At 29.5% G+C, this 1005-nt stretch overlaps 1 protein-coding gene across 3 annotated transcripts in view; it reads left to right on the forward strand.

The window, feature by feature from the left end:
- LOC106868241 (T-box transcription factor TBX20) overlaps nucleotides 1-1005 on the forward strand; it is a 105493-nt gene that overhangs the window by 99003 nt on the left and 5485 nt on the right. Inside the window, exon 6 of one of the 3 annotated variants that reach the window (XM_052967193.1) lies at nucleotides 293-432. In XM_052967193.1, coding sequence (XP_052823153.1) covers nucleotides 293-432 — 140 coding nt within the window. The remainder of the gene's footprint in view (nucleotides 1-292; nucleotides 433-1005) is intronic. The other 2 variants (XM_052967202.1, XM_052967204.1) reach the window with 2 other exon arrangements.

Genomic DNA, 1005 nt, shown 5'->3' on the forward strand with positions numbered 1-1005 from the left:
ATATACAAGCCTTTGAGTGTGTGCGCGCGCGTGCATGGATGCATGTGTATCAAGAAAGGATTTTAGGGGAAATACACATTTACGTACAGCGTACATCTTCACATACACACATATGTAGGCTTGCAAATGTTTTACTTATTTTTTTTTTTACAGTATAACATTCACGCAGTCCTTAATAACACTTCCGTTTATAATTCAAGTGACAAATTACATAGAAATTAAGGATAAAAATAAACCCAAAAACATTTACTACTACTTAAAACACTATTCTTACGCAGACTGCTTTTTACAGTAAAAAACTGTTTTACAGAGAAAGTGTGGAAGGCCTCATACATCATCACACATATGCTCGTTCTCCCCTTAGATCTTACGGTGACGGTGAATACGGCGATGGAGAGCTTTTGAAATTCCGCGAATCTCCATACTCTAAATGTAAGTATTATGACTAATTTGTATTGTTTCATTACTTTCTGTTCTTTCTTCGGAGAGAGTTATACGTATGTTGTTATTACTGTGTAGCCTCAGGTCAGTCCTGATAGTGCAGACCTATGCTCAGTTCTTTCCGGTCTCAACCAGCCAACCTGTTTTTTTCCTTGTACCGCACCCATTTATATATATATATATATATATATATATATATATATATATATATATGAAATACAATAAGATATTATAATGATATATTAATATATTAAAATATATAAAATACATTATGATATAGGTGGCAGTGAGAATTAAAACCAAAAAGCTAAAATTAATAAACGAGAGTGCATAAAGCACCTGCAATTGCTAATACATACATACATACATACATACATACATACATATATATATATATATATATATATATTACGCAATATTTCATTTATTCAATAAGACATTCAATACTTCATTTCCTTTTACTATTTATATTATATATTCCATTTTCTATATCCCACATTCATTTTAAAAGAATATAAATAAAACATAAAATATAGAGTTGGAAATCTTTTAAATAATATATAT

This window comes from Octopus bimaculoides, chromosome 1 (assembly GCF_001194135.2).
Source record: "Octopus bimaculoides isolate UCB-OBI-ISO-001 chromosome 1, ASM119413v2, whole genome shotgun sequence".
Taxonomy (NCBI): Eukaryota; Metazoa; Mollusca; class Cephalopoda; order Octopoda; family Octopodidae; genus Octopus; species Octopus bimaculoides.